The 11,313-nt window shown below is 36.7% G+C and overlaps 1 protein-coding gene and 1 pseudogene across 2 annotated transcripts in view; one reads left to right on the top strand and one right to left on the bottom strand.

Annotated features, from left to right (window-relative positions):
* Positions 1-2,446: 2,446 nt before the first annotated feature.
* LOC138693528 (U2 spliceosomal RNA) lies at positions 2,447-2,621 on the bottom strand (annotated as a pseudogene).
* A 1,753-nt stretch (positions 2,622-4,374) lies between these two features.
* LOC138693458 (zinc finger protein 235-like) overlaps positions 4,375-11,313 on the top strand; it is a 28,409-nt gene continuing 21,470 nt past the window's right edge. For both annotated transcript variants that reach the window (XM_069817441.1, XM_069817442.1), the window contains exons 1-2: positions 4,375-4,583; positions 5,134-5,271. In XM_069817441.1, coding sequence (XP_069673542.1) covers positions 4,467-4,583; positions 5,134-5,271 — 255 coding nt within the window. In that variant the 5' untranslated portion in view covers positions 4,375-4,466. The remainder of the gene's footprint in view (positions 4,584-5,133; positions 5,272-11,313) is intronic.

Below are 11,313 nucleotides of genomic sequence, written 5' to 3'. Positions count from 1 at the left end.
ACTTGGAACGGCAGGGTAACCGAACTTCAGTCGATGCATTTATAATTATCGGCTATCCGGGAGAGTAAAATCACGCAGGCGATTATTATTGCTCTCAAAACTCACGCAATTTCGCCAGCATACGTACGTACGTCGAACCCCTAACTGCCCACCGATACTAAATTCCAACACACGACTCGCATACGTTGTGTTATACTGTATTTCTAATTTTTAAGGCCAAATGCACGACATACTGTCAAGAATGAAAGAAAAACAATAATAGAATTGCCCTGAAATTCCTTATATTGTTGCGAATTCGATCTCAACCTAATTCCAAGAAGCTACCGCATATATGAGTCCTACATGTTCATCTCAGTCAAAGGGCCAGGCCAGGCCAGGCCACTAAGTTAGATCGGATATGATGAACATTTTTTCTACCTCAGCTCAGGCAAAAACCCAAGAAAGTCGCAAATACGACATCACATTCGGATATAATCCGAAAACCCAACAACAAAGTTAAGACATATGATGAATACCTCCATCACACTATATCAGCTAAACGCCCATCAAGGAAATTCAGAGATCAACAGAATTTCATCTTGGACAATAGGCTGAGGAACAGTCCCATATACTACACTTCGATCTTAGCCAAAAGACCGAGAAGAAAAACCGATCACGTGCCGTCGGGATCTATTTAATTCTACAACAGCACCTGCCATATGCGGGTTATTAACAAACTCCGCTCCATTTAGATATACAGTTCGATACACCATCTTCTAAAGGGACTCTCGCGAAAGCTGTAATGCCATATCTTTCGAATAGAGTGCGCATACCATTTGTATTTCAATTAATCACAAAACAGATTATAAATTGTAATGGCGTGTGTGTAAATTACGTACACCTGCCCTCTAGCGAATGCTGTCGGAGTTATTCTCGCGCAAGTACACTGAACTTGCTACTGCTGCCTACGATAGGCCGATGTTACATTCCTCGCATTAATTCTTAATATAGCGATCGAAAACTATCTAACCGCGGTTGCCGCACCTATAGAAACGGCAATCATATCCTTAAATAATGAACTTTTTGTGATAAAGGAAAAAGAAAAGAAAGAGACAGAGATCAGCTTAATTTCATTCAAGCGGAGCGACAGCACGGAAACTAGCGTCCAGCTCTTGAGACAACTAGTCAAACAACAGATGGTAACTACACAGAATTCACTGCATTGCAACATTCATTGTGTTATTATAGCAGTAGTGTAAGCTCCAATACCGTTTGTGGAGCTAGATCGGAGCATGAACTTGCTTGTGTCAGTGGAAACACCGGAACACGAAACCTGTCTAGTGGAGCGCTCCGCTCCGTTTAGTCCCTGTCTGACATCGCTGTATTATAGTTTCTATGAACCATATTTCCGAAGTTTTGAGCTATGAGCACCTAAACACTCGCAATACGTTGCCACTACGCAGCGAATATTCACCGACATTTAAAGCACTCGTTCACACTATTTTTCGCATAGATTTCCCAATTATGCCTGTGACAATCATAGCTTCAGAATTACTGAGCGATTCATTCATCCCAACAACCAACGTTAACCCGTGCCCACAAATATAAATTCATTGTCCAACTTCAACTCCTTTCACAACATCCCCGCCTACACAAGTCACTCACTATAGGAATAATATTAGGCTTCTCTATTCATTTCGCAAATTGCCATAAACTACAATATAATATTACTTCGCATCTCTTTTTATCGTCTCACATAAACCGTTTCAGCTTGCAAAGTTTCTTCAGATTTTAGATTTAACTAATTTAATTTTCAATTGACTGGAACGGCTGTTAACTTCGTCTGCAGCTTTCCCCACAGCGGAGACGTGACGCTTCATTCCCAGAAAAACTACTATATTACCTACAATAATTGAAATTATGTTGAATATGACCCGCTCTGCTCCAGTCGAACACAATATCACTACATAATAAATCCAAACGGTGGCGTGGTAAGGTACAACGCTTTTAGAATAATGGAATTATTCATTACTAGATGTTCACTTTAATGAGTCTGTATGGCAATGTGATGTATCTCCGTAGGGATAAAGCTACGGATATGAGCACAAGTAATCAAGTTGTTGTTTCCGGTGTAGTGAATGAGAATGCTTGGAATTTATTTGTGACGAGGTGTAGGAGATTAGGTTACAGTGACAATAATATTAAAATATTTTTCTGTTGAGCCTAGCTGTTCAGAGGATCGGCCATTGCTGCTGTACTTGTAACTTTGTACGGATCATTTAATCTCCCTAAAGTTGCTACATATTCCTTCGCACAGACACACTTCCAAAACTTGTGTCGTACAATAAATACATATGATATCGCAGAGAATTAATACGAATCGTGAAATTCCGCGAAGCATCCGGAGACATCTTACATAATTTTATTGCCGTAATACATACAATCAACCACACACTACATGATAACGATTAAATGGGCCGATTCCGGAAGCACTGCAATACCGGGCCAACCCGTGACAGAGGTGGAGCAAGCTCCTAGCACTCCGTCATTTTCCAAAAATCAGTTTAATATTCTGGTCCTGCGATGCAGGACGTATCAGATATTAAGCTGATAAGAACAGATAGAATTTATTGGGAAAATATTTGAAAATACAAGAATAAACATAACATAAAAATAGAATTTTAATAGGACAATGTTATTAATTGTTCCATGTTCTCTTTTTTTTTTTTTCAGTTTGTAGAGTTCGTAGGAAAACAAATATAAATGGAACAACTGTTATGTCCTTCAGCACTCAACTATCACTTAGCACCAACGAGTTAGATACTATAGAGAGGACAAATACCTCAGAAAGTTGAAGACAATTGAACATTGGTCCGCCATGTTTCTGTTAGTCAAAACAAGGGGGCGTGGCTAGGATGTTCTAGGAAATGACTGTGATGGAGTTAGTATTATTGTGAATTAAGTTACATATTAAGACTATGTAAATAAGTAAAAAGTAAAATACACACAAATCTTTACGTTTTATAACAGCTGTAGGCCTATGTTTTATTAGTTTCACTAAATATAGCCCAGATATTAAATGACAAGCTATACTCGATGCAACCAAAGCAAAGCACGTAAAGACGGATGAATTTAATCGGCAGAAGAAAAATAAATAATTTTTAGACTTCGTCACAAATTTAATTACCTTACAGCTAATCTAACCTAATATGAAATTATGTAATTCAGTGCTCACCATGTGATTTCGAGAGAGACGACTTATGTAACTAATAGGAGTAAAATATAGGAAAGGTAGTGGCGAAAATTAAAAAAAAAATATATCCAGTAATTAAGTTATTGAGAAAAATTCATTTGAAATTGGAATTAACACAGAGAACTTTTGAAAACTGCAATTATTAAAACTACAAATAACCTCTTAACATGCAACGTAATCATTAAAGAATGACACTAATAGAAAGTTACTCTTGATCATAACTCACCACATTTATTGAAACGATAAGCTACTTACGATTAACATTGTTATCAGAAACAACAGGAGCCACAGCTAGGTACACTTTTTTTCGCGTGATGGAGACATCATGTAGTCTAATATAATTTGAAACAATTAATATTGTCGCGTGATGGAGACATCGTGTAGTCTAATATAATTTGAAACAAACATTGATCTCACACGTGTCTCGCAACTAGGCAGAGGCTTTTGCAGAATAAAACTGTTCTTACATTATTTTGAACAATAATGACAAATTGTGTGTGATGCAAGTGCTAACTTTCCTCTTTGTTAACAAAAAGAGCCCGACGCATTAATAAAAAGAAAATTGGAGTAGGCCCTATAAACACAATAAATACTAAACTCTTGATGGTACAAACTTATTAATACAGATATTTCGCTTATGCTCAGTCCGTCTTATCTTATAATTCTCTGCGGCAATGGTACCTGTATTGAGAGGGTTTAATTATCCAGCAAAGAATATTATGATTTACGGTACATTTCATTTACATCCGAGGGAATGAGACATTTTTAGAAATTTTAAAATCTTAATTATTACTTTTTCATTTATAAATCAGCTTTTTACAAAACCTATAGCGAAATGTTTAAATTAAGTATTGATGTATCTGAAAAATATAATATATGTACCAACTCGTTGCAGTGTACCTTTGATAAGCACTCCTTGCGGAGGCTGGCGGTACTATAGACCGCCATGTTTTTTTAGGGAACGATCCATAGTACTGTTGGTCTCCGCAGGGAGCGCTTAACAGAGGTCTTCAGCCTCTCTATAGTATCTAACTCGTTGCTTAGCACATATCAGTGGTACTGCCGGTGGCCTGTCAGGTGTTCGACAAATATGTCCCTAATGTGGTTGATCACGGCCATCTGGAAGTAACTTCGTTAAGGATTTAGGCAGCCCTGACCTGACCGTTTAGCAATGAAGGAAGTAGTGTATGAAACAATTTAACGACTCTTAGTGGTTTGATACATAGTCTACAAAATGATGTTTTATTACTCCGAGGAATATGTTGGTCAGGTACATGCTGACACATGTGAGGTGAAGTCTGAGGTATATCCGGTGCCACTTTCATCCTCTGTATTGAAACGTGAACCTGAGGTGATTGGAGTAGTATTTATTTTTTATTTTATTTTGTTGGGTTATTTTTCGACGCTGTATCAACATCTAGGTTATTTAGCGTCTGAATGAAATGAAGGTGATAATGCCAGCACCGAAAGTTACCCAGCATTTGCTCGTATTGGGTTGAGGGAAAACCCCGGAAAAAACCTCAACCAGGTAACTTGCCCCGACCCGGGCCACCTGGTTTCGCGGCCAGACGCGCTGACCGTTACTCCACAGGGTGGACAGTAGTATTTATCTTATAGTTTTATTGAAATGGACATTACCTCTTTATAGCAGTACTTTTAGTACTGTATGTTGGGTTAACCTTTCGTATTTATGATCACAGATGTTCATAACATGACTAGAAATGTTTTGTATGAAAAATTTGCATTTGCGTATTAATCCCGCGCCTAGTCATCATAATGTTGTTGGGTCAGTCAAGCTGTGGCATGAGACACACAGAACGTTGTAACGCTTGTAACGTTAGAAGTCGTCTTCTAACACCGTGAATTACATTTCTGATTTAAGACATCTCTATATACTGCAGGAACGGAATTTTTTGGATCAGCAAGTGACTGGCATAAAGGAGGAATATAAGGAGCAGAGCCATGATCTCACATCAGACATAAAACTTGAGGAAGATCCGTTGCCAATTTCGTTCCCTATGGTGAAACGTGAACCTGAGGTGAGTGGAACACAAGGAATTCACTGTGGGCCGTATGTTCTGTATGTTATTCTTCCAGTGTTCAACTTGTGTTTTGATTGTCACAGACACTACCTCTTTACAAAAATACCTGGAGCGCCTTTTACTTTATGGCAGAGACAAGAAAATCTCATCACTATATATTATTTCAAGTTACGTCATGCTACAGAGAATTCTAATGTTCTGGTGTTATCCCTTTTTGTGCATTAAATATCAAAACGAAATGTCTTGCTACATTTGCTCAAGCTACACATTCCCGCAGTGTATTTGATAATAGTCTAGTTTATACAGTCACGAAGCTCAATACTTATTAAATATGTATCCATAGATATTTGCTAACCACCAGGATCGCTACTATCGCCTCATCACAGACCCTTTCCCTAGCAGACGATGAAATGTATTGTACTTCCGATATCGTGTTCTTTTGCAAAAATTAACACCTTCCTTCCACTGTTGAAATATGAAATACATACAGTTTATATATTATTTTCATAAAGTATATATTATATTTTGTCCCGCACCGTGGCGTCGTGGTCTAAGGCATCCCGCCTAAGACTCGCGTTACGGAATGCGCGCTGGTTCGGGTCCTCATGGGGAAAGAAATTTTCTCATGAAATTTCGGCCAGTGTATGGGATCGGTGCCCACCCAGCATCGTGATTCACTTGGGGAGCTACGATAGGTAGCGAAATCCGGTTACTCAAACCAGCTATAACGGCTGGGGGGCTAATCGTGCTCACCACACGATACCTCCATTCTGGTTGGATGATCGTTCACCTCTGCTTCGGCATGTGACCGTGAGGCCACAGCCGGCTGGTCAGTCTTGGCCCTTCGTGGGCTGTAGCGCCACGGATTACTATTACTATACTTTATGAACTCATCTTCCTAGAATTTTCGCAAGAAGGATAACTCTGACCTCTTTTTCTTAAAATTTATGGTACTACGAACGTCTCCTTGTCCCATTTTATTCAAATTATTGTATTTTAGCCATTTACAGATATTACAACCGATTTCGAACATTTCACAGTTTACACATCTTTGCACAACAATCCGAAATATGGCACAGTCAATGCCTTTTCAATCTAGACCAGGCTGTAATGTATGTTCGGGTTTTCTATTTCAGTGTATGGAGCTGAGTGAAATATTATATTATAACTTTATTGCGTATCATTGCTAAGTTTTATTTAGTGTAATATGTCCATAAGTTTCGTTTAGTTCTTGTTGCATAATAAGTTGCAGAAATAATTACAAAAATGTGTTATTTTAATGTGAAGAGAATTTTACATCTTAACATTATCTGTTTGCATCAGCATTTTAAATTTAGAATTTAAGTTATTTTGAGGTTTAATAAAAAAGAATTTATATTGTGATTTTAATTTAGCACATCTACCTTCTTTAGTTGTAGGCAGAAAATTTACCATACCACTCCTATGTATGTATTTATTTACACTGCAAGTGGGCAAGCACCCAGTTGCAGTGGTGTACACTATAAACAATACACAATAAAATTACAATACACAATACAATTATACAATACACAATACAATAAGAATATACAATATAATTTAACACAATAATTACAATTAATAATAAAACATAAAATAACCTCATTTTACAATACAACCTACATATGTATAGGCCCTACATAAGTTTCACTTTATTCTCTTCTCACTCACTGTAGTGGCATTATGACGCATTTCATTGACACTCTATAACACATTTCAACTGACATTATAGAACACATTTCGTTGACGCTATAAATTATCACTGATCGGAACTATTCACTAAAATCATAACTTCACTGACTCACCTCGCTTCACTGATAAGGCAGATAAATACACCCTTATGCATACTTATAAACAGAACTACATTTAAGCTAAACATTTCTAGTCTAACGCCCTCTTACACGCTATTTTAAAAATAATTTACAATTCAAACCAAGGGAGTAACTCGTCAGGCTGAATAAATACATGTCACCTTAAAAAAAATGAAATTAGTGTACGTACGATTGTGTTACTTCGTCTTCAAGGGAACTGGATAGACTGGACTTCTATTCTAGCCCTCTTGTTCGTCTCTTAGGTACTAGATAAATGCAATAATTCAGTACTGTACTCCATTGTAGTATTAAAATACAGACAAATTGAATGTGCGAGGTATCATACATGACATTATGCTTAATTATAATGTATAATTGCGAATTTAGGAATATAAGTTAAATATAGTAAACATAACCTGTATTCATATGAATGGCAGGGCATTGGAGACCACTAAATTAGACAGAGAGGGACAACTGGTACAGTAAATATAACCTATAATTTCAACATATCTGAATATCTGTGGGGTGCAAGTGAAAATTATTGAATCGTGCGTAAATAAATGTACAAGAATTTCTCAATTAATCGAAATAAAGGCAGGTATTACACATACGAACAACGTAATTTTCACACTAAAAATAATCTTACACCTTAACTCGCAAGTGAATTATGTCTGAAGTGTCTTATAATCATTGTTTTAAAATTTATTAATGCGATTACACTACATTTTAGATAAATATATGTTACTCTTTATGCATTCCAACCAAAGAGTTTGTAATATATAACTAGAGACACCAACGGCGCTAGTTTCGCGTACAAAATTGAACCGCTGTTCGGCCGCCATTAAAGGGAGTTGATGCTTCGCCGGGAGTGCGAGCAGTTCATGCTTATTGAGGAGTACGAATAAATATAAGTACACTTGAAGGGAAATAATAAGAAAATGGTGAAATACTGCGCCGCAAATAATTGTTCGAACATAGCTACTATTGTAGGATGCTCAGGAAAGCATGCATATCTTAATATTTGGAAGAATGTTCCAAATGCAGTTCCTCCTTTGAATGTGTTTACAGAATGTCGGAATATTTCTTGGATAAAGTTTTTCCAGAAACACATTAATCAGGTTTATAATGTTGGTATCAACAATGTATGTAAGGGTTAGGTGCATAATAAAATTCTCAGACTATATCTGTCTAAAACTGTTTTGTTTCACAATAAATGAATTATTAATGTAATTTCCATATTGTACAGTATGTACTTCTAGTTTTTGGTTGTAATAAATGCAAAGAAATTAGTGAAAATATAGCTGATGGCCTAGCTAGGCCAATCATACCACTACTACTAGGTCTACTATGACCACTACTACTAGGCCTACTATTACCACTACTACTAGGTCTATTATTACCACTACTACTAACTAGGTCTCACTACTACTAGGCCTACTAATACCACCAGAACTAGGTCTAATATTACCACTACTACTAAGCCTATTATTACCACTACTACTAGGCCTAATATTACCACAAAACTAGGCCTACTATTACCACTAATACTAGGCTTACTATTACCACTACTACTAGGCCTACTATTACCACAAAAACTAGGCCTACTACTACCACTAATACTAGGCCTACTTTTACCACTATTACTAGGTCTACTATTACCACTACTACTAGGCCTACTATTGCCACTACTGCTAGGCCTACTATTGCCACAAAAACTAGACCTACTACTACCACTACTACTACACCTACTATTACCACTACTACTAGGCCTACTATTATCACTACTACTACTTCTATTATTAACACTACTACTACGCCTACTATTACCACTACTACTAGGCCTATTATTACTACTACTACTAGACCTATTATTACCACTACTACTAGGCCTACTATTACCACTACTACTAGGCCTACTATTACCACTATTACTAGGCCTATTATTACCACTACTACTAGGCCTATTATTACCATTACAACTAGACCTACTATTACCACTACTACTAGGCCTATTATTACCACTACTACTAGGCTACTATTACCACTAGGCTACTACTAGGCCTACTAATACTACCAAAACTAGGCCTCCTATTACCATTACTACTAGGCCTATTACCACTACTACTAGGCCTACTATTACCACTACAACTAGGCCTATTAGTACCACTACTACTAGGTCTATTATTACTACTACTACTAGACCTATTATTACCACTACTACTAGGCCTACTATTACCACTACTACTAGGCCTACTATTACCACTATTACTAGGCCTATTATTACCACTACTACTAGGCCTATTATTACCATTACAACTAGACCTACTATTACCACTACTACTAGGCCTATTATTACCACTACTACTAGGCTACTATTACCACTAGGCTACTACTAGGCCTACTAATACTACCAAAACTAGGCCTCCTATTACCATTACTACTAGGCCTATTACCACTACTACTAGGCCTACTATTACCACTACAACTAGGCCTATTAGTACCACTACTACTAGGTCTATTATTACCACTACTACTAGGCCTACTATTACCACTACTACTAGGCCTACTATTACCACTACTACTAAGCCTATTATTACCACTACTACTAGGTCTATTATTACCACTACTACTAGGTCTACTATTACCACTACTACTAGGCCTATTATTACCACTACTACTAGGTCTACTACTACCACTACTACTAGGCCTATTATTACCACTACTACTAGGCTACTATTACCACTAGGCTACTACTAGGCCTACTATTACCACTAGACTACTACTAGGTCTACTAATACTATCAAAACTAGGCCTCCTATTACCATTACTACTAGGCCTATTACCACTACTACTAGGCCTACTATTACCACTACTACTAGGCCTATTATTACCACTACTACTAGGTCTATTATTACCACTACTACTAGGCCTACTGTTACCACTACTACCAGGCATACTATTACCACTACTCCTAGGCCTACTATTACCGCTATTAATTGTATTAAAATTCTGTAGGCCCTACTGACCTCTAACTAGGTGGTCATCAACAATAGAATGAATAGATTGTTTTATGATAAAATTTATTCTCATTATATTTTAAATCAGTTTCCAGAATTTTTATGATCTCATATTTCACCACTAAATGTTTTCTAAGCACCATATACCTTCCTCTTCATTTGCATGAAAGGACTGAAATATAGATCATTTTAAATATTACAGTAAATATCCAATATTATGTCCTTAAAACAATACTAGTAATACAGAATATTAATGGTGGCATTGCCATTATTCAGTATTTCACATACTTATCCCAAGTGTATATGAGTGATTTACTTTATTTTTTAGAATATCGCCAAAGATGAACCATTATAACACTTTAATAAATATAGCGCTCCTCTGCATTCATGTTTATTTCATCACGACTCATCCTTTGTAAAAGATGTTTAAAACAGTGTCTATCACCAGGCTACATCAATGTATTGTGGTACTGTTTTCGAATTTCGCGCCGCAAACACTCCCTTTAATGGCGGATGCTAGCCGATTCAATTTGTGACATTTTTCTTGCCTGCCACTCACGGGTATGTGTCTCTAGTAAGTATTACAAACTCTTTGATTCCAACTAATTTATATGGTTGAAATGCCGCCCTTCGTGATTGGGTTAAGCGAGTTACATGGTGTGCCTTACGGCCTGTATTAGATCACGATGGCAGTGACACAGTCTATTGTTCCTAGTACTCAAAGCGCTCCAAGTGGCTAGTAACTATCGTCGCGAGAAATGCAAAAAATCATCCCAAGCTTCGTGACTGTATATTCCTAGACTGTGATAATTAAGTCGTACTTAAGGACACGGTTTCTTTTCGTTTTCTCTGTCTCATTCTGAAATTCGCAATACTTTTTACAGTTTCCAAATAATTAAAATTGCTTTAGATGAAGATACAAACATTATTCCCTCTCCTCATTTGTTTTTCACACATTGTTTTTAAGTATATATATATTGCAATATGTCCTTCATAGAACATTATGTTGTCCATAGAGAAGAGCTATTTTGTAAATTTACTATAAATTATGGGACTTATTTTGAATGGATTCCATAAGAAGTTATAAATTTTGAAAAAAAACATTCCGATGCATTTGGACAGGTACAACATGCATCGAACTATTGTTCATTTTATTTACTCTTATTCTGTCAATGAAGTGCATTTAATTTTAA

The sequence above is a fragment of the Periplaneta americana genome, chromosome 17 (assembly GCF_040183065.1).
Source record: "Periplaneta americana isolate PAMFEO1 chromosome 17, P.americana_PAMFEO1_priV1, whole genome shotgun sequence".
NCBI classification, from domain to species: Eukaryota; Metazoa; Arthropoda; class Insecta; order Blattodea; family Blattidae; genus Periplaneta; species Periplaneta americana.
The sequence above is the reverse complement of the archived record's forward strand: the minus strand, read 5'-3'. Positions and strand labels throughout refer to the sequence as shown.